Source organism: Biomphalaria glabrata, chromosome 5 (genome assembly GCF_947242115.1).
Source record: "Biomphalaria glabrata chromosome 5, xgBioGlab47.1, whole genome shotgun sequence".
Lineage (NCBI taxonomy): Eukaryota > Metazoa > Mollusca > Gastropoda > Planorbidae > Biomphalaria > Biomphalaria glabrata.
The window spans coordinates 45,948,624-45,975,835 of NC_074715.1; the positions used below are offsets into that span (position 1 = coordinate 45,948,624).

The following is a 27,212-nucleotide window of genomic DNA, read 5'->3' on the forward strand; positions in this document are numbered from 1 at the left end:
CCACGCGGAACACAGTTTGGGAAACACTGTGTTAGAGGATTATTTTAATGCATCAGTATTCTCAGCCCCAGGAGACAAAGACATATTACTTAAGTTGAACCAAGTAGACAGCATAGGAGATATAGAAGTACAAGAAAAGGGAATCCAAAAACTATTAGCCTACAACAAACCGAATAAAGCATCTAGACCTGATGGTATTCCAGCTAGATTACTCAAAGAACTAAGCAATGAGCTAGCACCAGTGTTCAAAATACTTTTTCAGGCATCTCTTAACCAGTTCATAGCACTAAGGGACTGGAAAGAAGCTAATGTCACCCCCCTATTTAAAAAAGGAGAAAAATCTGACTCAGGAAACTACAGACCAGTATCACTTACCAGCATCACATGTAAAATCCTAGAACACATAATATGTAAAAACATCATAAACCACTTAGACAAACATAATGTCCTTACTCCATACCAAGATGGCTTTAGGAAATATAGATCATGTGAAACACAACTAATAGGACTAATTGAAAATTTTTTAAAGTATTAGATGATAGTGAGCCAATAGATGCTATCTTACTAGATTTTTCCAAGGCTTTTGACAAAATTCACCACCATAGTTTGGTTAAAAAATAAAAATATTTTGATATTGATGGACAATTGCATCAGTACATTCTATATTTTCTGATAGGGAGAGAACAAACTGTAATAATAAATGACAACATATGAACACTAATAACAGTAAACAGGAACAGTCTTAGGTCTATTAAAGGCGCCGCTCGTCAAGAAAGGGGTTTCAGATGAGACTATTCCTTTAAAACACGTAAATAGGTATAGGGCAGTGGATATTAATTGATTTCCGAAAAGAGATGAAGAACTTTTGGGCATTATCTTGATTTCATTGGCTCAGTGAAGACCACCAGACATTCCATGGCTCAAAGAACACCAGACATTATATGGCTAAAAAAAACACCAGTCATTCTAAGGCTCAAAGACCACTAGACATTCCATGGCTCAAAGAACACCAAACATTCTATTACTCAAAGAACACCAGACATTCTATGGCTCAAAAAACACCAGTCATTCTAAGGCTCAAAGACCACCAGACATTCTATGGCTCAAGAACACCAGACATTCTATTACTCAAAGAACACCAGACATTCTTTTGCTCAAAGAACATCAGACATTCTATGGCTCAAAGAACACCAGACATTCTATTACTCAAAGAACACCAAACATTCTATGGCTCAAAGAACACCAGACATTCTATGGCTCAAAGAACACCAGACATTCTATGGCTCAAAGAACACCAGACATTAAATGGCTTTTGATCGTAAGGGACAGCTGCAGATCTCTTGCTTGCAGAAATCCGAGACCCAAAGGAAAGATTCCTCTAGAGCCAGGCGTAATGCCAAAAAGAGAAACGCTGTTAAACAATGACATAGTCTACGTTTGAAATGGCGAAATGTGTGTGTCACAGCTGGCTCTATGTTTTTACCTCAATAACTGCACTTTTTTTTTTTTAGGTTTCCAAGAAAACGATATTGTATTTATATAACCAAAATATATTTTTTTTATGTTTTGGCTTAGTGGGAAATTAGGTTGTGCTAATGGAACGCTAAATACAATTCTTTAAGTAAGATCTATTCTAAATCTCATGATGTATTGAAGGGCATTCAACAAAACTATTTAATTGACATAGTCTATGCGGGCATGCTCACGTAATGCTAGCAATGAAGGACAGTCAAAAATTTCACACACTTTGAAAGTCTTTAATCCAGATATTTATGATATACTTTTAAATGCAACACACACCAACACAGGCACACACACAAACCCACACATTCTTTCAGACACACATACACATTCGCATGTGGACACACCCGTGCATCCGATAGCACCCCCCTCCCCTCTCCTCCTTTGCCAGTCCTCCTGCCTCCCCTCTCTTGCTTCTCTCAACCTCTTATAAAATTGTTGTTTGCTCTGTAAGACAGAATCAACATTTGGTATTCTTCGTAAGGTTTCAATGGGGAAAATATGGCGGCCAACTTGTGCCCTGGCTGGGAGGTGCGCTTTCTCTGTGTGTGTGTGCGTGTGTGTGTGTGTCCGGATGGGTGTGGAGGGGGGGTACTGTCAATAATGGTCTGTACAAATAGACACAAAAATGAGTGCACTGTTTCACACTGTCGGATCAATGGTGGTACCCGACATTTTCTTTTAATCTCCCCCCCCCTTTTTTTTTTAAAACTACGCTTTTGTTTTAATTTCATAGTGAAAACCTGTGTGTGTATCTGAGGGTTTGTTTAATTTGTTTATATGTAAGTGCTATTTTTGAGATCTACAGACAATCGTACAGTTTATAAAACTAATCTTAAGTGTCTTTGATCATGTCATTTCACTTGTGTTGTGCTAAACGAAATAGACACACACAGAATGCAACGTGGATAGATCGGATAGAAGGATAGATAGATAGACAGACACACAGATAGATACATACACCGAGGCCTCAGCCCTGGCCAATCTAATTTTTCCTTTCTATTTGTATAATATTTTCATGATTAAATCCTGGTGTTTACATTTGGACTAAGTTGACTACTTCCCTAATACTTAAAACAGATCAAAAAAATTCCATGATATGTTACTTGTTCTGAACTAACTCAGAGATTCTAGTGACGGCAATAAAGTGGTAGTTCTGGCTTGACGCATCTACTATAACGCTTACATCAGCTCACTCTGTCTGTCTTTCTGTCTGTCTATCTGGTAAAAAGTTTGTACCCGTTAGTTTTTCCACACCTAATCTCAGATCAAGCTGAAATTTTGCACAATTATTTCTTTTACCAGACAACACAAGAATCAATAAAAAAAAACAAGGTTACAAAGACAGTTTGTGTAAAACACAAACTCAAAATCGGCCCCCCGAAGTGGTCCACCTAGAGTCTTCACCAGGATTGATCAAGTGACTTCCAGTTCCAAGTACTTTACCCTTCAGCCACAGCATCTCCATATATTCATTTAGCGTACACTTATATTTTTAAAGATAATAATTATTAACCTTATCCATACATTTAAAATTAATAACATGTAACAATATAATAAAGAGAAACTAAAAAAGATTTATTCTTCTTACAAGATTAGATAAATTGGCAACACAAAAAAAATCTTGTACAGATGACAAGACTTTCCCCTCGCAAATAAAAGTTAATATCTTCATTGTCATTTGTCATACAAACTAGACATTGACCTAGCTAGATCTAGACCTAGTTTTAGATCTAAATCTAGATTCAAGATCTAAGTCTAAGCCTAGATCTAGAAATAGATCTCAGTCTCTAAGTCTAGATCTAGAGTTAGATCTATGTCTATATTTAAGTCTAGATCTAGATATAGAATCTTGATAAAGAATCTACTATATCTAGATTAGAACTCGTATTATAAATATAGATCTATGTAGATCTGGCCTCTATTTATTGTAATTTAGATTTTAGATTGTTGTCAAGTGTATAGCCTATTAAGAATGTGTGAAAACTGCGCGGTACAAACTTTTATTCATTTTTTTTTCAACTTAAAATTGAAACGAAGTTCGTATAAAAATTCTTTTTCAAAACAACATTTGAATCAGTATTCTATTCCATAAGTTAGTTAATAATTGGAAAATCTATTTTATAATGATCCATTGATACTTTTTCAATCGTGACATTAGATGCATTTTTTTTTTGACCAATGCGCAAATCTATGAATGAAGCTTGATTTATAAATGAAGAAGCTTGTGAACTTTTTAATTAGACTTACTTCCCCTGAAGTTTTTCATTAAAAGTGGTATACTTTTTTGAAAAATCTGCTAGCATATATAATTTAAAAAATTAGATGGTTCACTTTCGGAAAAGAAAAAAGTAGCCGTTGCATCAGAACTTTGAATGATTTAAAATATCATGATGTCCGATTTTCATTTTCTCTTCTAGGTTCTGAGATCTAAACGGGACGGACGGACAGACAGGCCACACAAAACTAATAGCGTCTTTTCCCCTTTCGGGGGCCGCCAAAAATTAACCAATTAGTTAATTAGCAATTAATTTTTTTTTTTGTATCTCGAACATGGGCAAGAAATTTTACTTGACTAATAAGGTGGTATATATGAATTAGTCCCCTTTATGGTTTGTAAGAAGAAAAGTGTATAAATAAATATCAAACCTACTTTCATAAAACAATTGGTAAAAATATTTCTAATCGCACAGATTTATTGTTGTTAGTCTAGATCTGTTACAACTGTTACAACAACTATTACAACAACTGTTACATGCCTGATCCGAACTAACTGATACAACTACACTTAATAGAAGTTTCGTTTTTTTAGAAAATATGTTTGGGGTATTTTGCTTGTTTTCCTTCACAGACACAGGAGAGAATGTCACATTAGTGCCAGAGAGTGTCCAGGTTTATCTATGGATGACCACGTGGTGAGCGCTTTGGATTGTCATCATTATGGCACCGAATCTTGTTGGCTGTGAAAGTCTGCAGTTAACCCATGCCCTTCTGTAAAATGTTTCGGCTAAGACGTAATAATTACTGACGAAATGCTTAAAACATTCAGATCAAAGGAGTAGTCATTTTAAAAAGTTAAAATAATTTTCAGATTGAGCACTGCTTTTTAACTATCATCTGTCATCTAGTCCAATCCATTTTATTTTCAAAAATAAAAATAAATAAAAGCTTTGTGTTAAAATAAATACACAATAGTTAATTTGATTATAGCATCACATTAGAGCCCTATCAAATGAATGGGGAAAAAACGCCGCTGTTAAAAAGGAAAGGCTAAAAGAGAACTACGTATCAACAGCCGTAGATTTTTCTTGGCAAATATCGACATTTTAAATCAACGGAAAGTAAATATGGACAAGTTTATACCGTGACCGCAGTGAGAAATGGGGCGGGGGGGGGGGGATACAGAGAGACATGGGAGGGGTGAGGCGTGTCAATGCTATAAAAGAGAAACAGGTATTCAAAATGTGAAGCGTTGGAACGGTCCTCGTTACTATTTGCTTTATAATAAGTAGTCTATGTCGGTGTCTATGTTTGAAGTGTTCCCAGAGACTATGTTTGAGGTGTTCCCAGAGTCTATGTTTGACTGGGAGCATTAGGTTCTCATGTTCCCAGACGTCAAATGAAAAGTCAATAGAATCACAGCCACCAATATTCAAGTGAAAAAACTGGTTAATGAAACTTTGAATAATTGGCCGCCTTCAGTCCTAAAACGACTGAGAATTTCAACTTCTGGGTATGAATTCTTTTTCTGAAGAAGCGTTTGCCCCCACATGCATTACTCGTGAATATGTCACCTGACTGGGTGCTAGAGGTGCCAGCGCTTGGCGGTTAAGTTCTTTGTCGGCTGAAATCAATTGCAACCTCGCTGATCGTTGCTTGTCACCACATCTCCTGGCATTTGCTGCATGGTCGTTCGGTTTGAGCTCTGGACTTATCGATAGTCCAGGGTTCAAACCCTGGCCGCTCCCATCCTCCGTCGTCCTGCTAGAGGTTTGGTCTAGGAAGTAAATTATCTTCAGCCCTGAAGGGACATCCGAAACATGTCAAACATTTTACAAGCATTGCGTGCTACGTGGCTATTTGTATCCCTGTCGTTGGGATCTATGACCAGCGCGTTAAATCCTGCTTAACTACATTAACGAAGACGGGGACGAACGATTTTCATTGGGTTTGTCGGAAAATGCTCTTAGAAATTAAGCATTTGTATGAAAGTAATACAGATTTTATAAATTACTAGTCGACCGGTGGCGTAGCATACGCCGCTATTTTGCAGGGCCGGCCTTAGGCCACTGCAACCTATGCGACAGCATTGGCCCCCGCACTTTCATAGGACCCGCGCTAATTCTAGGTGTATAAATTATTAAATTAAACCATTTTATAACTTATAACAGATTTCCCGCGGCCTCCTGTCGAGCTCCTGTAAAACTCCTGAATTTAGAAAGTATACGAAAAATTCCTGGAAATATCCGGAAATTATTAAAATCTTTTGAATCATACAAATCTCCTGAAATATATAGACCAAAAAAATTTTTATTTTGGGGTCTCATTCAATATGGAAGACGCCAATCCTACGCGCGATAAAAAAAAACGTCATTATCCCGTAATTGTGTAATTTGGTGAAAGAAGCTTCTCGTGCCTTAAACTAATGAAGAATTACTTGAGGTCAACAATTCTCGTAGATAGATTAAACATATGGTAATTCTTGCTATTGAGCGTGATCTAGGTTAATTTTTTTATGATATACTCTATGACTTCGCTACACGCAAGGCTCGTAAAGTAGTTTTGTACGTAGTAAAGAATGAATAAAATGCAAAGACGAATTTATTTTTTAATACAAAACTCTTAAATTTTATTTATTATCCGTATCCCTGCCCAAACTTGGCCCCGCGAAATCCATTTCGCATAGGGCCTCACAGCGGTTGAGTCCGGCCCTGCTATTTAGTGACGAGTGAATAAAGAGTAGATTACTTATTCGCCTCAACCCCCCCCCTCTTTTTTTCGCCGCTAAAACTACGTGAGGTAGAAATAAAAAAAAGAGTGATTTTTCCATGACTTCTTGGTCACAACAGTTAAGTCCGGCCCTGCTATCTTGTTATGGGTGAATACTAATCGGTCCTCCTCCCCCCCTTTCTCTTTTTTTTTCGTAGGATAAATCTAGTTCGTCCGACTTGCAGAAATAAAAGAGTGATCTTTCCTTTACTTCTTGTCCAGTTCTTGAGCCATGAAGAGAATTATATATAGAGATGTTTATGTAAACTATGTTTGAAAATAACTACCTATTTAAAAACAAAGAAATCATTGAATTGATAAGATGTAAAGATAAAATATATGTAAGAGATTTGAATATTATGAAGTCATAATTTTTAAAATCATTTTGTTTTGGTGAAAACTTTTTAAGAGTACTGTAAAATGACATTATCATCATCTTCTGAAAGACACAAAGATAAAGGCATATTCCTCATCCCATATGCTAGGACAAATTTGTACAAATACTCCTTCTTGCCTAGTGCTATTAGAGCATGGAATGGGTTGCCTGAGCTAGCCAGGAAAACCAGTGACTTGGCAGAATTGAAGTCATTGGTTAATATGCATGACTGAATACATGACGCGTATGACGTAATCATTTTCTTTTTTGAAGTAACGTCTGTATTAGATAAGATAAGATAAGAAGATGAAACTCTTGCTGTAGTGAACTCCACTGTAATACTGGAAATGTTGGAATATGGGTGTTTAAAAACTATTCTCTTCATAAGAATGTTTGCTTGTCACCAGATTTCCCAGCTTTGGCTGCCTGGTCGTGCGGTTTGCGCGCTGGACTGTCGTTCGGACATATCAATGGTCCCAGGTTCAAATCCTGGCCGCTTCCATCCCCCATCATCATGAGCCTCGAATAAACCCGCGGCCCGAATAATGCTGGGTATCACTGAAATACAGAAATGACCCAAACGATACAACCTTAAGCAGAAATATCGACGCACTGGGCATTAGGGTCTCAGCATTTCTTTAGTTGCTAAATAGTCAATTTAAAAAAAAAATTCTTTTTTTTTGCAAGTTTGAATTTCTAGTTCGTTCTAATTATAATGAAAGACAAACGTGCATAAATAAAACATCACGTCTGCTGGATTTTTTTTTGCTTTTTATAAATATATATTTCAGACGATATTTAAAAAAAAAACATCTATCTGAGTGTGTATATATATGGGGGGGGGCGTAATATGTGTGTGTATTTATGAACAAATAATCAAGAGCGAAATTGAACAACCAAAAATTAAGTATTTGAACTTTTTTATAATTTAGATAACAAATGGATATACACTATGCTAATAGTAAAATGAACACTTCGACTTTAAGGCAAAGGTCCGGATGAGAGGCGGGGAGGGGGTCAACAACCATTTACAAATTTCAAACATTTAAGAAATGTTGTAGAGCCACCTTATTCAAATATAAATTCTATAGAAAGCCTGTCATAAAAAATGCACAACAGATTGAAATGTGGCACCAGGGCACTGATTGTTTTCTGCATGAGAGATGACTCTTATACCTACTCTCAAGTCAAGTTGTGCAATTGTTTTGGATTAGGAGTTTAATAAAGTTCATTTCGATTGTTAGTTGTTAATATTAGGTAGGGCTATAGTCTGTGAGCTAATTAATGTCTCTGAATGTTTGTAAGTGAAGCTAGAAAGTTAGTTTATGCGTAGGACGTAATCATTTTCTTTTTTGAAGAAACGTCTGTATTATATAAGATAAGATAAGATGCAATTAACGAGTTAATTCAATTAATAGCCAGTGTTTCTTTCATTGAACGATTGACAATGTCTTCGAGAGTTCCACAATACATTGATCCTAACTTATTGTTGATGCATTTTAAAAGAGCTATACTAAACATTGAAACACAAAACAAACTCGTACTCGTATACAGTGCTGTGTGTTATGTGGAATACAGTACACTGTGTATCCTCACTGATTCATGCTTACATAAATTGTTTTCAAAATTATTCTTAATTACGTATAGAATGCATATTTAGTTTTTAATATCAGAAGTGTATGATTTGTCGGCAGACCAAAAGTAGCTGTCGTATGAACGAAAATATATTTTAAGATTAATTTCTCATTTAATACATTCATTTGGCAAGTATCAAAATTCTATTTAGTTCAATTTCAATGTGTATGTTACAGAGAACTAATAGACTGATGCTTCTAAGTAGGACATTCTGCATATTTGTATTTATAGGCCACTCAGTAAGCATTGTATATAACATGAATATCTTGCTTTTAAATGATAGAGGTCTACATGTATATAAAAACATTTTAAATATTTGATTTTGAAAACAAAATAACAAAGATTCAGCTTCAGAAGACTACATTTAATCATTGTATATATTTTGATACGAAGGAAGTTTCATGTGTAGTGAATGTTTAAAGTTAGTTGGTAAGCATACAACTAAAAGTGACTTATTTAATGTATCCGATGACATTTAAATTGTAATTATATGTGCAATGAGCCAGGAGAAATATTGCATTCCTCATTAATCTGCGGACTCGAAGAGAAGCCTTATTTGTATTATATTTGCAATGACATGTACGGTGACATGTTTTTAACATCTTTCTTGTTTTAAGACATAAAAATGTTTCCAAGTGAGAAATAAAATATATGACAATAAGATAACTACATTTCAATTTAATGATCTTCTCTTTTAAAGTAACGTCTGCTATTTATAAGAAAAATGTGGACATTAAAAAGTAATAATAGAAAAACGCGTAAAAGTAATTAATCATATAAAATGCCATGTAACTGATGACCCTTTGACTTCTATTATCAATTTCTATCTTCTTTCATCTTGGTTTCTGAGTGTTCTACGCTCACTCTAGAGTTTACTTAATCTAGGCTGGTTAGAACATTTTAAATCGTTTATATTGTAACGTTTGTTTCTAAAGATTTAATTTTATTATTAACATCAATTTTTAACTAAATGCAGGACTATGTGTGTTACAACTAGATTCTCATTTGTAATTATTACATTAAAGAAATTTAATTTTCTATCATTCTGGTATAACTAACTGGTATAAAAGCCAATGTTTTTTAAAAATTCCCACGTTTCTTTACTAGATAATGTTTAACATTTATAACAATTTTTATTACTTTTTTTTAAAGTTTGAAAAAAAAATTAAACAATGAAATAGCAGTAATATTAATGGAAGTCTTCACCATAAATACTTTATAAATATTTAATATTAAAAGTTTCTAATCTATAGAGTTTAGCATGCGCAAAACTGACAATGCATGCCAATCATTAAAAGTTTAATCTAGAATCATCAGTGCTCCATAGTACGATCACTAAGCTCTGATTCAATTTTGATATGTGTCTGGTGTGGAATAGGAACTAGGAAAAGATGATTTACCAATATGAATAAATTGCATACGCTCAGGAAAACAATTACTATTTGCCTTGGTATATAGAACAATACAATAAAAGGTATTGAAATATAAAAAAAGAGATAAATTACAAAAATAGTAATCAACTTGGAGCATGTCTTTCCACTCAGAATTCTACCAATTTAAGGGTACAGAAAAAAACACAAAAATAAAAAAACAACATCATATCTACTTATCCTATTCATGATAAACCAGCTACACAGGTGTGTAGGTGTAGGTGTGAAATGAAATGTTAGAAAGAAATCCCCACATTGACATTGATTTACAAAAAAATCAAGCAAAGCTTTAGAGTATATAAAAATTATATATTATTTTAAAAAATGTAGCAAGAACAAAAAGGTAAAATGCTATTTAACCTTAGCGAGAATAATATTAGAATGTGTGTCCCCTGTTTGGGGCACCCTTCAAGTCAAGAAAACTTAAAGAAACTAGAACAGACACAAAATAGAGCCATAAAAATTTATAATAAATGAATATTTCACTACAGTAACAGCATTTGTAAAATCACTTAATTTAGAGACACTTCAGGACAGAACAGTAATTGTAAGGAGAAGCAGTAATACATAAAACCTTGAACCATAATTTACAAATACAAAAACTCAACCTAATAAAGTTATCAGAAAGACACAAAGATAAAGGCACATTTCATATTTCATACGTTAGGACCGATTCGAACAAGTAGTTCTTCTTCCCTTGTGTATTACGACCATAGAACGGGTTGCATGAATCAGCCAGGAAAACCAATGACATAACAGAGTTAAACTCTCTAATTAACATGCACGACCTGATTAACATATGAATGCGTGTAGGTTGGAATTTTCTCTTTTCAATGTATAAGATAAGAAGATAAGTTTTCTGAGCTTTCCCCTTAACACCTAGGTAAACGCAACTCAGCTCATTTTCATCTAGCTTTTATTTCGATTTGAACTAGAGACATTTAGCTCGGTAACCAAGCAATGATCACTACAAAAGCCACATTTCAGGTTTATTGAATTAAAAGTTTGTGCTAATCCAAATAATTTGTAGTGAATTCAGAATCATATTGCATAATGATAGAATGTAAGGACTTACAATTTAAAAAAACATATTATCAAATATATTGTGTACATTATTTGAAGTACTAAGGATAGTTTGACTTTTAAATTAAGGATTTCTATATTTATAAAAAAAAACATCGTTAAATGGTCTGTTAAATGGTATGTTAAAATGTCTGTTAAATGGTCTGTTAAATGGTCTGTTAAATTGTCTGTCTGTGGCAAAACTATGATCTTATATGATACATTTTGATACTAGCCTTAATTAGTCTTTAATGAAAACATGTTATCACACACGCATGAGTCACAGACGGGTAAAACTCTGGTCATATGAAGAACATAAAGATTGTGCTATAATTGTACTTAATGTAGATGTCACTGTACACTCAAGACTCACCTAGTTTGTAGTCAAATTATGAACATAAAAACATTCAAATTCAAACTCTGCTCTACAAAATTCAAACTGCCGTAGATCATTTCCACAATTTAAATATGTTTACAAGTTTTATCCTCCATTATGTAAACTGTCAATGTGAATAATTTCAAAATATCCCACTTTTTAAGCAAAGCTTATATCAACGTACTCTTTCTGTCTGTCTGTCTGGTACAGATTTTGAACACGTTATTTCTCCTATTTCCCATTCTCGGATGAAGTTGAAACTTTGCACAATTATTCAATGTTTTAAAAAAAAATACGAATCAATCAATTAGTTAATTATATATTGGTAACCAACTTTGTTTGATATCGAAAAGGGGAAATAAATCTTACAGTATTGAGATATGGTTGTAAATGTGTACTTGTTTTATTTTTTATTGAAATGAATTCCCTTATATCTAAACCAGTTATAGTAAACCAAACATGACAGCATTATTTGCTTTTTTAAAATTATAATATTCAATCATATAGTACAAAAATATTGAAATAGAATTATAGACATTATCGAGATTATGAATACACTAAACTAATTTTTTTGTGCGTTATCAAAGGGTGCTACTGCCGATGACCTGCCGCATTATGACACAATAGGACCGTACAGACACTAGAATACCCTTTGCTTCCATTTATAGAATCTAGATTTCGGAATACCAGAAAATAGAAATTAGGCCATGTTTAATTAAAACAAAGAAAATTTAACTTACATCTACAATTTATATAGAATTTATAATGCAGACGTTACTTCAAAATAGAAGATAATTACGTCCATAAACAATCATTTAATATGCTTATAATGGTATACATTAAAGTGATATAATATGCTTATAATGTTATACATTAAAGTGATATAATATGCTTATAATGTTATACATTAAGTTATATAATATGCTTATAATGTTATACATTCATGTGATATAATATGCTTATAATGTTATACATTAAGTTATATAATATGCTTATAATGTTATACATTCATGTGATATGCTTACCGTGAACTATCTTCTTTATTTCATAGTTTCCAAAGCACTAAAACTATTTTACCAATAAGTACATTTATATAAAAGTGCAGTTTTTTTTTAATTATCACTTGTATGTATATTATAATTGTATATACACAATACGTCTTTTGCATTTACTTTTAATGCCATTTGTCTAGTTTAAGTTACCACACAGTCTATACTCCGTACTATAATAACTTTTAACCCAAATACGTATACGACATTTTCTATATTAGCCTATTATGAAAGTAATAGTAACTGCATTTTGAAAGTACAACTTTACTTTGGCACTGTTGTTGTTCACTTTGAAAGGTGAGCATTCTCCAGTTTCATCCTTTTGAACGATTCTGTTGAACGCAAAATTCAGGCCAAGTCAATCAATCGTATACCCAATAACCCTTGAGAGCATGGGTGTGTCTAAAAATAACACGGCATTAAACGTCATAATCTATTGTGTCGGCCTTACCGGTCAATTAGATCTAGATCTCGTGAAGGTAAATTCTACGAAAAAAAAAATTAACTTCACCGAAATATTTTTTTAAATTCTCCGTATGATATAATATATAATACTTACATTAAACCATATTGCACGTGATAAATGTGGATTTCACCTATATAGGTATATATATATAGCAGGTTCTTACGCCATTATCTAGTGGATTATATTTTTCTACGGTTGCTTCTCCTTCCTTGAGAGTTATAGTCCTTGGTAACACAGGCGTGTAAAGAGAAGCCACACAGAGTTCCGTCCCTTGTACTACCCTGGGTTTGGAGCCACTACATCGCCCCCAGTATGCTGTTTGTCTTGGGACCGGGGAGGGGGAATATGTGTGTGTGTTTGTTGAAGGAGAGAGGGAGCAATGAGTAGAAACCAAAGTTTAATTCATGTGTGTGTGTGTGTGTTGTCTGGGAGGGGCCGAGGATGTAGGGCGGGCGGGGGGAATAAAAAAAAATGGGGAGGGGGGTAAAATAAAATCGAGCAAAAGCAGCAAGTACTACGGTCTAGTTAGCCCACACTAGCCAGTCACCCACTCGGAGTCAATTTCTTTCTGCCCTCTTACTTTTATTCGACAAGAAATCTACACAGGAGCGAGAGGATGAGGCAACAGTTTCTTAAAAATAAATAGTTATAGAGTTAGGTATAAAATAGATCAAAGGCAAACTATAAAGCTTAAATACTCTTGACTCCCTTTCTCTTTCCATCTCTCTCTCTGTCTCTCTCTGTCTCTCTCTCACTGTCTCCCTCACTCACTCACGATTTATCCAAATGTTCAATTTTGGGGTAAGAAGAAGAGGACATATAAAAAGAGGGCGGGGGAGTGAGGCTACTGGAGAAAGGCGAGAAAACAGCAAAGAACGTCAAAAATCTATTTAAAAATAGTAAAACTATGTCTCGAAACTACGAAGCGTTTGTCCCCCCCCCCTCCCCCCCCCCCCCCACAGACCATATGTCTGTGAATGGTCAGATGATGAACTAACTACATCGATTTATCGGGTGCGGTCTCAGCGCATCGTCTGAAACTTGATACCAAGTAAATAGCCAAATGAAAATTGCTTTTTATTTTCGCTCGTTCGTTTTGTTTGGAAAAGTCTATGAGAAAGTTTTATACAGAGAAAGATGGCAGGCGCAAACTTCACGCGCTTGAACTTGCCATATTCTGAAACATAGGTTAGTGACCGCAATGGTTTTTATATGGTACTATGAGTATCGAAATATAAAAAACGACAATGTACTGTAGTCTTCTTAGCAGAGTCCACTGAGTACTGCAACAAGTCCACTGAGTACTGCAACAAGACCACTGAGTACTGCAACAAGTCCACTGAGTACTGCAACAAGTCCACTGAGTACTGCAACAAGTCCACTGAGTACTGCAACAAGTCCACTGAGTACTGCAACAAGTCCACTGAGTACTGCAACAATACTTCCCTCTTAAGGGAAATTTAGACTTCCTCTGGAATGTTAAGGGACAAGTCATTTCATTACAGCCATTCGGATGATGTTACAATTCTTTCAGGTTATATTTACTGAATCCCACAATGTCCAAGACAAGGTTTCTCTATTTCTCTTGTTGTTTTTTTACATTGTGATTTTATACAGTGGCTAATTCTGATTTGTATAAAAAAAAATAGTCTTTCACTGCGATCTTTGAAGCTAGGGTACACATTTTAAAACAACAACTCATTTGGGGAATATTTACTTTAAAATCAAACAAATGTGCTATTAAGGTGAAATCACTAAATCACCTGCATGACGTCGGGTGTGGATTAAATTGGTACGTTATACTACACAGAGGTAACATTATTTAGAATGATGTAAGTTTGATACGTCCCACCAGATGAAGATTATTAATAGTATTATTATTGTTATCGTTGTTATTAGTCCAACACACCTCAGAGGTCAAGGATATAGTTTCGAACTCGGGACACTTGTGAAGACTGTCAGAAGTGTAAATACCATGGGCCTGGCAGAAGACGAGAATAATCCTTAATGTCATTCTACACTATCTCTAAGTTGAAGTTTTTTTTTATATCTGAAATGTAGCCTCTAGCTCAATTAATGCTTTAAATCGATGCTTCTATAACCAAAGCCGCTTCATCCAACAAATACTTTCGCCACTGTTCCAAGTGCGTTTTTTGTTTCCGACAAACTTTTTCACTATTTTGCCTAGGGTCATACAAGTTTTGAATATTATTTGTAGGCCTATAAATAGGATAGATCTACATGGAGAGAGAGACTAAAGGAAGGGTCTCGGATTGCAGATGCCATACACTACAGAAGCAGAAAGAAGGTTGAAAATGCAACGGCGCCTGGTGATCACATATGCCCAACCTGCGATCGCAGCTGTGTATCAAGGATTGGCCTCTTTAGTCACACAAGAAGTTGCCAAGGGAAAAGATCGTCTCTCGAGACGTAAAATGCCAGAGAGAGAGAGAGATAAATAGCAAAGTACCATGATGCTTCCAAGAGAGATGCATTTCTACAAATCGTTTATTTTGTTTAGTCAGATGAAACACAAGATTTGATTAATTTAACTAAAGATAGCCCAACACCAATGATATCTGGATACACAACTTTATTAAATGTGACTTTTAGCTTGAAGTAATGAATTCAGCAGTAACGCCTCTGCCCACGGGAACTGCTGGATGCATTGAAAAAAAAACAAAAAACTTAATATAGATCTCTGCTCCTGTAGCAGAATACGTGCTAGGAGACAATTGTGATCTTAGACCTTGTCAGAATCTCGTGCTCTAGATCTATAAGCATCTTGTCAGTTGTAGGTATTTCTCTATTGCATTGCATCAAACAAACGTTAAAAGTAATCAATGAAATCAAAGAGACAATCGAAGTTGGGCTCATGTGTAGATTCAATATGTATATGAAAGAAAATTATCTATTGAGAAATTTTGGTTAAGAAAACTTCGTAAAAAAAATAAAAATAAATAACAAAGTTCAAATGAGAAAGTTTCTTTTTACTTACTTGAACCAAAAGACATTTAAAATTCAATCAACTGAAAGAGAAGTGTTAAGTATCACAGTCCCCATATCCAAACATGCTAAGTCTTCAGTAACTAAAGACAACTGAATAATACGAAAAATATTTTTGAAAATACTTTAGAAAAAAAGTTTATATAAAGTGTAATTTTATCAGTTAGTTTGGATCAGTCATGTAATTAAATTTATAATAGTCCTAGATTAAATATAATAAATCTGTGCGATTAGAAATATTTTTACCAATTGTTGTTTAGCGGAAATGTATGATTTTAGCTTTCTTAATGCGCTATGATCCAATCACTTGTCTGGACCAGTTGAAAGAAAGGGGATAGACGGAGAAAAAAAAAGGGGGGGTATCTGTGTGAATGTTGCCGTGATCGCTTTTTAAATGCATTTTATAAAAAAACAAACAATGTACGACTTGAATTTTAAGTCGAAGGCTCAAGCGTCCTCAGGCCAATACACTAACCACTCTGCCAGCGAGGTGCATATAAAAATAGAAAGTTTCACATCTGTCTATTGTTATTTTTAAACTTTGAAGCGACGACCTAATTCTCTACACAAATTCAACTTATACCACCACATCAGTCATGTACGATTTCTTTCACTTGTTTGATACCAAACAAAACAATGAATTATCATTTTAGATGACTAGCTATTTAATTGTTCGTTATTGATTCTGACTTTATCAGATACAAGAAATTATTGTGTAAAATTTCAGCTGGATCCGAGATTGGGTGTCGGAGAAATAACGTGTACAAACTTTTATCAGACAGACAGATAGACAGACATAGTGAGTTGATATAGGCTTTGTAAAAATACTATCCTGCAATGCATTATCTTCGGGTCCACGAAGATGCTAGTATTTTGCGTGAATTAGGAGACATAGCTTTGACCCACTGATGCACGGAAATGATTAGGACATAGTATTTTCAAAATTTAAAATTGATGACCCTTGCTTAGGTGGCCAGTTAACAGAATTTCTCTTAACTAAATTTAAAAAACAATCCTTAAAGATCCTAAAAGATTGAATACACACACAGAGGCGTACCAAGGGTGGGGGAGGGAGGGGGAGAATTTCAAAATTCCCCCGAGCCACAGAGAGGTCAAGCCCTCCCCCTCCACAAATGATGACGGATTCCTAGCTACGCCACTGTACACACACTATGTATCAAGCAATACTACTGCTCTTGACCCGATGCTTATGTTGCACACTAACGCACTGTTCAGCATTGGATATGAACGGAATGTTTAGAATTAGATGAAAATATCCACATATTTTTTCATCAACTGTAAACGATATAATGTGACCAGTACAAAGATTAAACTCAGGTCCTTCAGTGAAGACTTCTAATCACAAACAATAACCCCTGCGCCTCCTTCAAGACCGGCGTTTGACAAAAGAAAAGAAATGACAGCAAGGAGGAAAAAAAATGATTGACATATCGAAGGGGAAGATTTCCGCAATTAAACTTTATATCTCAATAATCTAGAAGTTATTTTCCTTGATATAAAACAATAATAATTAATTACTAATATTTAATTGAATACTCTGTCAATTTTATTTTTATTGATTCATGTTTTGTTAGATATAATAAATATTGTGTAAGGTTTCAACCTGATCCCAGTATGGGTGTGGAAGAAATAACATGTTCCAAATTGTTTTACAGACAGACAGACAGAGTTTGTAAATAAAATATGGCAGATGTTGTCTGCTTTACATGTTTTGATTGTATTCAGTGCAATCAGCTCTGTACAACGAAGACCCAAAGTTTGACCCTTTTTTCTCAAACAAAAGTCTTCAATATGTCTGAGAAGACGCCCCTTCCTCCCGTACATGCAACATAACGCTTGAACCTTTTCTATTTTTATGTCAGAATCTTTCTAACAGCAAATACATTCAAGTGGTGATTCCCCAATAGCTTGCAGTTTCATCAACCACCTATACAAATACTAACATACGGCGCTTTTTACTATCTTATCTTATCAATTACAGATGTTCCCTCAAAAGGTAATTACGTCTTATGTGTATGCATGTGTTTATTTAGAGACTTAAACTCTGTTCAGTCATTGGTTTTCCTGTCTGATTCAAGCAACCCTTGCCTTACTTTAATGGCACTAGAGCAGGGGTGGGCAACCTTTTTGTATCGAGGGCCGCATTAAAAAAAGTTTGGGAATGGCGGGCCGCATATATGTATATATCTTAGAAAGATACGCTCGCTAACTGTGTAGAATATCTTTTAATTCATATTTACACTGTATTATTTACGTTTCTTTCTTTTTTTTTTTTTACACTCCGCGTTGTAAAATTACAACAAGAGTTAGCAATTTTCGAAACCAATTTTACGATGTTTTAAAACTGTTGTTGTCTTTTTATATCACAACATCCCCACAAAGATACAGTTGTAATTAATGTGCAGTATTTTACTTTTTATATTCGTGCATAATGTTCCGGAACTGTGGAACTATCTTACTAGTTTTTAAGCCCTGTGACTGCTGTCAAATTACAGTCAGTCAACATTGACCAGTGATTAGACTTGTTGAGTTTCCACAAAAAAATGTTTGCTCACTGAATGAGACAATAATATATGTTTCGGAAGTTAAATGTCGGGACCAGCGAAACCTGCCTTTGTCGAGGATCACCAGATAATGCTGACCATGTCCTTCAATGGTGCATACTAAATCAAGAGACCCGAACAATACTCTCCAAAGACAATTCGGAAAACTGCCTGATCTGGAAACTACTGCGCGGTTCATCTCAGATATACAATTACTGATCTGAACCCTCCAACATGTTAAACGAGAACAAAGAAGAAGAAGAACAGATGTATGTGTACACAAATAGTGTGAACAGCAGCAAAGTTTTTTAAAGTGTGGAAATACAGCTTCTGGTACCCATAAGACGCCCGTGGTAGTACTGACTGGTACTTTGTACTTTTTTACTGGTACTCTTTGCTTGGAGTTATGTCCTCTGGAGCTGAATCAGCTTCTGCGATAGATGGTGAACTGATGATATGAGAACTGGTTCTTGACGTCTTAAAATTTGCTTTTATAAATTGCACAATTAAGGAATCTTAATAAGTGTTGTACTTTATTATGTACTTAATTATTTCACTAAAAATAATTTCACCTTTCAGCAAAGGAAAATGACAAAAACTATTTTCTTTAGCTTGTCTGTAGAAATGGGAAAGCCTTGTTTGAAGAGATTTAACATGCATTTATATTTCATGTGTAAACAACCAATAGCAATGACAATTATATAAAACATGAAATCTGTCTTCCACCCTTCATTAGAAATATTGGTAACTAAGTCACAGTCAATATCCGTCAAGTAACATAACAATCTCTTCCTTGAGATTTTATATCATATTTGCCTTTCCCATGCTAAGCTAGCAGATACATTGGATATTCATTTTTGTCTATAATTCGGAACTACCCGTGGCTAACACCCCTGGATCTAATAAGTTAATTTAGTAAGATACCAATAAAATTTAAAATTTTATGCAGCTTTGTGCAAACTTTCATGTTAGAGTTTATGGTTGGGATAATTTTTATTAAAAAAATATTTGTTCTCACTCAAACATCGAGCTCCATCAGTTGTTACATTTGCCATCTTGTTCCATGCCAACCCAACACTCAGAGATTGTGTCTTGAATCGAGTGTGTTGATGTATAGTCAATAAGCATAATGTTCGTTTACTCAAAACTTTTATAATGAGACAGTTTGAATAATTTATATAGATATTTTTTTAATATTCGCATTTTTATATGTATATACTGTGGGCACACCTGATTTCTATAGGTGTCGGCGGGCCGCATAAAACACTTCGGCGGGCCGCATGTGGCCCGCGGGCCGTAATTTGCCCACCCCTGCACTAGAGGATATGGAACACGGGTACGAATTTGTCCTAAGACTTTGAATATTATGAAGCGTATAAAGTCTCTACATTCGCACAGCCTATATTGTTTTCCTAGTGGAGTATCCGGTCAGAACGAGAGTTTACTGTAACCATGGCGACGGATGGGTCATATGACACGCTATCTACGATTCGCAGAGTTACTCCCCTTTTATGCAGACAAATATTGCCCAACTCCAAGGCAAACACATATTTCAAATGAAAAAAAAAACTTAAAAAAAAAAAAAAAAAAAAGAGCCACTGTGTTTTAAGTTTAAATTTGTTTTATTGCAGAGCAAGTGGTGACTAGATTGTTGCTAGAACCACTGGGTTCATTTAATGGTTCCAACCTATGTTGAACTAACTGACCCCATTATACATTTTTTTTCTGCTTTTGTGGTATTGAATGAATTTGCAAGTTTGTCATTGATATGACAATTTTGTTTACAATTCGAAGCGTTGACAAATATTTATTTTCTTAGACCTTAAAACTAGTTTATATTTTGTCGAATTGGGTATTGCTATGCTAATAGTAGGCCCTGTCGTCTTTTTTGGGGGTTTTTTTTTAGTACATCGGCACACTCAAGTCTTTTTGTGTTAGTAGCTAGCTATAATAAACCATTAAATTCATCTACTAAAGATTCTAAGCTTCTAATAATAATCACCAGGGCGCTGGCTTTGTGCCTTGAGACAAAATGATAATAAATATATATTCTAATCTAATATATCATCTACTAAAATTGTGAATTGAAGTAATTCAGTAAATCTGTTAAAATAGTCTATAACAAAAGTCTACCAAAAGAGTGTATTAAAATAATATGGAAGAAATGTCTTCTAAAATAGTCTAAAGGATTAAAGATAATAGTAAAATAGTTTGTAACAATAATCTACTATTTGTACTACTTGTAAAATTCTCTAGTAAAATTGTGATAAACATTATGGCTAACCAAGTGACGATAACAAAAAAACAACAACTCTTGACAGTGTGTCCTGGTCTTTCCTTTTACCATCTAGCGACATTCTAGCCCCATATGGGGCGTTTTGGTGAATTAAGATTTGTTTTTTTCACAACTTTTTATCATATCTCCCTGAACCCCCCCCCCCCATCCCTCTTCTGCATTACCATTTTCCCATTAGGCCCCCCCCCTCTCCACTGGCAACCATCACGTGTACTGGTTCCTCGCTCATGACAACCCCCCCCCTCTATGTCTACTGTGCGTGATGAGTATGAAGTAGCTAATGCTTTATTAACCATCGCCCTTGCAGGTTGTGGCAGGCAGTAGAGTAAAACAAATTTAGCAGAAGTGACATTTCGATGAGATTCGCTTTAGAAAATGGCCTACACGTGTATTCCTACGCGCACATAATAAACAGATCTATACTTAATGAAAGTAGTGCGGCGATATTAAAAAATCAATATTGATGAGATGACACGCCATAATATATGTGTACCGAGAAATCGAACATATTGTTCCACTAAAATTAAATATTTATTCTTTTATTTACAAAGCATAAAAAAGCTGCCGCTCTGTTTTATATATGTAATAGAAAAAAAAACGCTTCTAAAACTAAGGTGAACGACATGACTACTTAAAACTAGACTAAAATTAGAATTATCGACAAACAAAAAGTTATATCCCCTGAACAGAGACAGACCTAGCGCCTTATCAATGACTCTAAATAAAGGAGAGTTTAGCTGAAATTAGAAACCAATACTATCGGTATATGATGATTGTTTTTTTTATAGTGATCTTATCAAACGAACCATGATTGTATGATTGTACATGAATACGCTCGTGTGTGTGTGAGAACGCGTGGTTTACTTACACAACAATGGTTGGCTGCCTGGTCGTGCGGTTTGCACGCTGGACTGTCGTTCAGATTTATCGATGGTCCCGGGTTCAAACCCTGCCCGCTCCCATCCCCCGTCGTCCTGCGGGAGGTTTGGACTAGGAAGTAATTATCTTCAACTCTGAAGGAACATCCGAAACATGTCAAACATTTTACAATATAAGAGCGATCATCTTTACCAGGGCCGTTCTTAGGCAACTGTTACCTATGTGGCCGAAGTGGACCCCGCACTTTCATATGCCTCGCGCTAATTCTAGGTGTAACTTATTAAATTTAATCATTTTAACTGAAAAATCGCCTGAAAACTCATACAAATCTCCTAAAGAAATAGGGGTGTCATTCAATATGGATAACGCCAATCCTACTAGCGATTTAAAAAAACGGCATTGTCAGCTTTCATTTAATAAAAATGTAAAAACTGGGCGAATTTTAACCAAAACCGAAAGTTCCAATACTTTATTTACTTTAATAGTCAATGGCATGTACATATAGATGTAAATCTATCTCGATCTCTTAAAAAAATATCACCATCTACTGTAGATGGCTCGTAAAGTTAATGTGACCATGGTTTTGTACTTAGTGAAGTATTAATAAAATGCAAATACAAAATCTTAATTTTCATTTATTATCCTTATCCCTGCTAACCATCGTAAAACAAACGCAAGCTAAAAAATCTATGGCCATACTACAAGGTTTTCGGGGCTCGTAAAGACTTTCCTTCAGGGAACAGTACCAGGAAAAAGAAGAAGAGGCAGACAGAGAAAGCGATGGGAAGACAACACAAAAGAATGGACGAGGCTTGCCATCGAAAGAATTTCTAACTAAGATAAAAGCAGAGATGAGTGGAGAAAGACGGTCGACAAATCTTGCATGGTGCCCCAACGGTCCAACAGACTTAGGAATGGGTAAAGGTAAATCCTTAACTCTAACCAAACTAGGCTCCGCGCAATCCGTTTCGTATAGGGCCCCGCAATTTGTAGGGCGGTCCTGATCTTAACAAAATAAAACATCAATACTAGTTTTAACAATTTATCAATTCTTTACATCACAAAGCATTTGGACAATAGAATCATTTTACGCTATGTAAATAACTATTATTATATACAGGCGGGGAAGGCTGTCGTCATGATAAGGAGATCTTGCTAAACATTCCTAAATACTTGGCTCGTGCTGCAAGAAACTGAGTCTCGGTACATAGTTATAGCGCATGGAGGTTTAAAACTAGTCAATAACAACAGAATCTTGGTATGCAGCAGAGTTATTAAACGGACACATAATCCAAAATCAGTCACTTTAATGGTAGCCACTGAGGAATTTGAAGATATCTAGTGTAATTCTGATTTCAAGAACTTGTTGACATTATCATAAAGTAGTGAGTAGTGTTATCAACTTAACTTGTAATGTTTAAATCCAAATCCGTGAGCGGCTTTAGAGAAATCAATCCAGAGTCGTAGATCTTGACACATTTTTTGAGAGAAACTATTGGAACTGACATTTCTAAGCATATCATTTCAATGCAATTTTGCAGGAGGGCACAGTCTACGCCAGCGCTGCAATTAAATCTCAGAAGTCTGTCAATTTTCAGACTCACCAGCGTAAACGACTTATGCAGAATTACACACTCACTATTACACACAAACCCAAACACACACACAAACTGTGCACCTGGACTTTTCTCTGTGTAGTTGTCTCTCCTTGTCTGTCCCCTCCCACACTTTCCATTCTCTAATTCCTCTCTATTATTTAGTAATAAAAATTAAATCGAAGACATTTTTAGAAATCTGTATCAGCACCCCACCCCCCTTTTTTTTTACTCCAGGCGCACCGTGTCACCTGCCCGATTTTTTATAATCGCAAACTGGATAATAAATCTTAATGTTTAATAAACAATACTGAGCAGAAACAGGTAAATGAGATAAGAACCGATTATACGGAATTATTTCTGACCTCGCCAAGATTAACAAGAGAGGTAATTTTTTCCTTCAAAGAGTTTTCGCCCCTGCCAAAGTAAAAATAAAACGCCCCAGGTCTGAATGGGAGGCGTGCCGGGTAAAAACGCTCAATTCATTCAATTAGAAGTATAGGTTTAATGCCAACTACAAAAGCGATTGACGGCATGATAAAAGAGAAGGTGCCAAAGTAGGGAATTTCCATTGAAAGAAAAATGACATTGAAGAGTGCTCAATGGGTGATCTCCCCTGAGGAAAAAAAAAAAAGATGTGTCACGCTAGAGTGACTGTTCATGAAAGTTTATTAAACCGAATGAAATTAAGATTTATGAATGTAGATTTACGTAAAAGTAAATCACTAGAATCTGTCCACTGTGCCTGAAGATTTAAAAGTATCAAAAAATTAATATTAACTTCTACAAATTAAACTTTGAATGACAGTGTTCAACTGAAGCCTGGCTATTGAGGCACCGACGAGGTAAAAAATGTGCTTATTTTTATCTCCTAAACGTGTCTAATAAGTCTTTCGCAATGAAAAAATGTTTTGGGCTTTTGCCTTAACAGGAAGGACTAAAACAGTTACCAAAATGACATTTATGAATTGTAAGTACCAATTTAATTTACAAAACATAGAGAATAAGTTCCCAGTTTATGTTCTATTAATATGGTCAACTGAACTATCAAATCTAATTTGTCATTAAAAAAAAAGAGAAAACAAATTGACCAATAAGGTGATTGAACCCACAACATTCACGACGATCTCTTAACTGTGGAGGCGAGGTGGCTGAGTGTTAAAGCGCTTGGCTTCCGAACCTGAGAGTCCCGGGTTCGAATCCTGGTGAAGACTAGAATTTTTAATTGTGGGATTCTTGGGTGCCTCTGAGTTCACATTAGTTGGGTAAAAGTAAAGTTATTCGTTGTCACATGACACCATCGTTAACCGTGGGCCACAGACACAGATGATCATTAAATACATCCTCTATTAACTGAGCTTAACTGTGGAAATTTGAGCTCCAAATAAGTGCATTCTTTATATCCAACTTCTACACTCCTACTTTCTTGAACTATGAAAAAAAGTCTGAGCTACCAGTAGGACTGATGAAACTGTTATGTTGGCACAAGTATCATACGAGAATACCAACATGAGAGATTTCTGACTGCTCCCGTCGCCCATAGATCACTTTATTGACAGAAATCCATATTATGGGAGCCAGATAAGGATGAGCAGGATTGAGACAAGGATGACCAGGAGTGAGACAAGGATGAGCAGGAGTTAGACAAGGATGAGCAGGAGTTAGACAAGGATAAGCAGGAGTTAGACAAGGATGAGCAGGAGTTAGACAAGGATGAGCAGGAGTTAGACAAGGATGAGCTGGAGTCAGACAAGGATGAGCAGGAGTCAGACAAGGATGACCAGGAGTTAGACAAGGATGACCAGGAGTTAGACAAGGATGAGCAGGAGTTAGACAAGGATGAGCAGCAGTTAGACAAGGATGAGCAGGAGTTAGACAAGGATGAGCTGGAGTCAGACAAGGATGAGAAGGAGTTAGACTTGGATGACCAGGAGTTAGACAAGGATGAGCAGGAGTTAGACAAGGATGAGCAGGAGTTAGACAAGGATGAGCAGGAGTTAGACAAGGATGAGCAGGAGTTAGACAAGGATGAGCTGGAGTCAGACAAGGATGAGCAGGAGTCAGACAAGGATGAGCAGGAGTCAGAAAATGATGAGCAGGAGTTAGACAAGGATGACCAGGAGTTAGACAAGGATGAGCAGGAGTTAGACAAGGATGAGCTGGAGTTAGACAAGGATGAGCTGGAGTCAGACAAGGATGAGCAGGAGTCAGACAAGGATGAGCAGGAGTCAGACAAGGATGAGCAGGAGTCAGACAAGGATGAGCAGGAGTCAGACAAGGATGAGCAGGAGTTAGACAAGGATGACCAGGAGTTAGACAAGGATGAGCAGGAGTTAGACAAGGATGAGCAGGAGTCAGACAAGGATGAGCAGGAGTCAGACAAGGATGAGCAGGAGTCAGACAAGGATGACCAGGAGTCAGACAAGGATGAGCAGGAGTTAGACAAGGATGAGCAGGAGTTAGACAAGGATGAGCAGGAGTTAGACAAGGATGAGCAGGAGTTAGACAAGGATGAGCAGGAGTTAGACAAGGATGAGCAGGAGTTAGACAAGGATGAGCAGGAGTTAGACAAGGATGAGCTGGAGTCAGACAAGGATGAGAAGGAGTTAGACTTGGATGACCAGGAGTTAGACAAGGATGAGCAGGAGTTAGACAAGGATGAGCAGGAGTTAGACAAGGATGAGCTGGAGTCAGACAAGGATGAGCAGGAGTCAGACAAGGATGAGCAGGAGTCAGACAATGATGAGCAGGAGTTAGACAAGGATGACCAGGAGTTAGACAAGGATGACCAGGAGTTAGACAAGGATGAGCAGGAGTTAGACAAGGATGAGCTGGAGTCAGACAAGGATGAGCTGGAGTCAGACAAGGATGAGCAGGAGTCAGACAAGGATGAGCAGGAGTCAGACAAGGATGAGCAGGAGTCAGACAAGGATGAGCAGGAGTCAGACAAGGATGAGCAGGAGTCAGACAAGGATGAGCAGGAGTCAGACAAGGATGAGCAGGAGTCAGACAAGGATGACCAGGAGTTAGACAAGGATGAGCAGGAGTCAGACAAGGATGAGCAGGAGTCAGACAAGGATGAGCAGGAGTCAGACAAGGATGAGCAGGAGTTAGACAAGGATGAGCAGGAGTTAGACAAGGATGAGCAGGAGTTAGACAAGGATGACCAGGAGTCAGACAAGGATGAGCAGGAGTCAGACAAGGATGACCAGGAGTCAGACAAGGATGACCAGGAGTTAGACAAGGATGAGCAGGAGTTAGACAAGGATGACCAGGAGTTAGACAAGGATGACCAGGAGTTAGACAAGGATGAGCAGGAGTTAGACAAGGATGAGCAGGAGTTAGACAAGGATGACCAGGAGTTAGACAAGGATGACCAGGAGTTAGACAAGTCTGACAAGAAGCTAGAAGAGGTTGACTAGAACTGTTTGCGCACATAAAAACAGTTTGTGTTATCTTAAAATATAATTGACAATTTCTCCTACTAGCTTGCAAACTCTTCATGGGCTCAAGACGCTTGGTGGAACTTTCAAAACGGCTCAAATCGATTTTCCCAGAAATTTGAATGTTATCCTATAAATAGCAGACGTTAGTTTGAAAGAGAAGAAAATTACGTCCTACACGTATCCAAGAGTCAATGCATGCTAAACTCTACCAAATCGTTGATTTTTCTGGCTGATTCAGGCAACTCATTCCATAATAATGGGTTGTCAGAATACCAAAGATGCTTGCAGTATGGACATCCGGTGGCTAGGTCGCACTAGAAACAACGATGTCCTTGCGAAAGCCAGTATGGACAGTATAAAGGGACTTCTTATGGTCCGACAGCTACGCTGGGCAGGGCATGTCCCGTATGGGGGACGAACGTATGCTTGAAGCAGTCTTATTAGTTGAGCTGAAAGGTGGTCGATTTAACAGGTGCCTCACGGAAACGCTTTAAAGGTAACCTAAGGTGGCAACTTGTTTTA

At 36.2% G+C, this 27,212-nt stretch overlaps 1 protein-coding gene across 1 annotated transcript; it reads left to right on the top strand.

Moving 5' to 3' along the window:
* The first annotated feature begins 994 nt into the window (after nt 1-994).
* LOC106060130 (protein starmaker-like) lies at nt 995-26,666 on the top strand. The gene is made up of 2 exons (XM_056029671.1): nt 995-1,390; nt 24,882-26,666. The coding sequence occupies exons 1-2, from the start codon at nt 995-997 to the stop codon at nt 26,664-26,666; spliced, it is 2,181 nt and encodes a 726-aa protein (XP_055885646.1).
* Nucleotides 26,667-27,212: the final 546 nt, after the last annotated feature.